Source organism: Myotis davidii, unplaced genomic scaffold, assembly GCF_000327345.1.
Source record: "Myotis davidii unplaced genomic scaffold, ASM32734v1 scaffold181, whole genome shotgun sequence".
Taxonomy (NCBI): domain Eukaryota; kingdom Metazoa; phylum Chordata; class Mammalia; order Chiroptera; family Vespertilionidae; genus Myotis; species Myotis davidii.
Window position 1 is genome coordinate 1,581,904 of NW_006291504.1, and position 1,124 is coordinate 1,583,027.

The following is a 1,124-nucleotide window of genomic DNA, read 5'->3' on the forward strand; positions in this document are numbered from 1 at the left end:
ATCGACGTGCCTGTCCTTCGCCTCCTGGAATATATTTCGGTGGCAAAGGAACTGAAATGTGAGCTTTCCCCACCGCCCCCCGAAAAGATGTGTCACACGTTTCAAAGAAACGGGGGCTTGAGACCAACAGATGCGAATTGGAAACCCAATCCCATCCCTTACCGAGAGCCTCAGTTTTTTGTTGTTGTTGTTTTTAAATATATTTTTATTGATTTCAGAGAGGAAGGGAGAGGGAGAGACAGATAGATACTCATCAATGATGAGAGAGAATCATTGACCGGCTGCCTCCTGCCCGCCCCCCACTGGGGATTGAGCCCGCCACCTGGGCATGTGCCCTCGACCGGAATCGAACCTGGGACCCTTCAGTCCTCAGGCCGACGCTCTATCCACCGAGCCAAACCGGCTAGTCGAGCCTCAGGTTTCTCATCTATACCACGGGCTCCCCCCACCCATTCCGCCAGGAGGTTGTGATGACAACCTGAGCTTGGCAGGTGGGACGCTAACACGTAAAGGGACATCTGAGACGTCGGGGCTGGGGGGCTTGGCCAGGCTGCACATGACCTCGCAAGGGGGGTCAGGGGGGGCAGTCCTTGGTGGCCGAGGACCTGCCCCGCTAACACGCTCACACCGTCTCGCCCCCCGCAGGTCCTGGAGCGGCTGCAGCAGCGGGGCTTCGAGGTCGTGGGCTCCTGCGGCGGCGGCGTGGACTCGTCCCAGTTCAGCGAATACGTGCTGCGGCGCGAGCTGCGGCGGACGCCCCGCGGGCCCTCCGTCATCCGGATAAAGCAGGAGCCTCTGGACTGAGGGGACCCGTTTCTCTGCAGAAAGGAAACAGACCCACACACCCGACCGCTCGCGCCCCAGGAGCGGGGCCGGGCGTGCCGTCGGGACAGCCACCCACGTCGCGGACCGAACGGCGACTCAGAGACACATTTATATCCAGTAGAGACCACACCTGTACTCACACGGGAACCATTGGAATAGGTGATGCCCTCAAGGCGTGAAAAATATATAAATATATATATATATATGTCAGAAGGTAGGAAACGCAAAAAACGAAGTGGGAGCTGCGGTTGGTGCTGTGATGGCCGCGGGGTCCTGGGCCCTCGGGTCGACGGGGAACA

The 1,124-nt window shown here is 58.8% G+C and overlaps 1 protein-coding gene across 2 annotated transcripts in view; it reads left to right on the forward strand.

The window, feature by feature from the left end:
- KCTD1 (potassium channel tetramerization domain containing 1) overlaps positions 1-942 on the forward strand; it is a 152,168-nt gene extending 151,226 nt beyond the window's left edge. For both annotated transcript variants that reach the window (XM_006764873.2, XM_015564678.1), the window contains exon 5: positions 646-942. In XM_006764873.2, coding sequence (XP_006764936.1) covers positions 646-804 — 159 coding nt within the window. In that variant the 3' untranslated portion in view covers positions 805-942. The remainder of the gene's footprint in view (positions 1-645) is intronic.
- Positions 943-1,124: the final 182 nt, after the last annotated feature.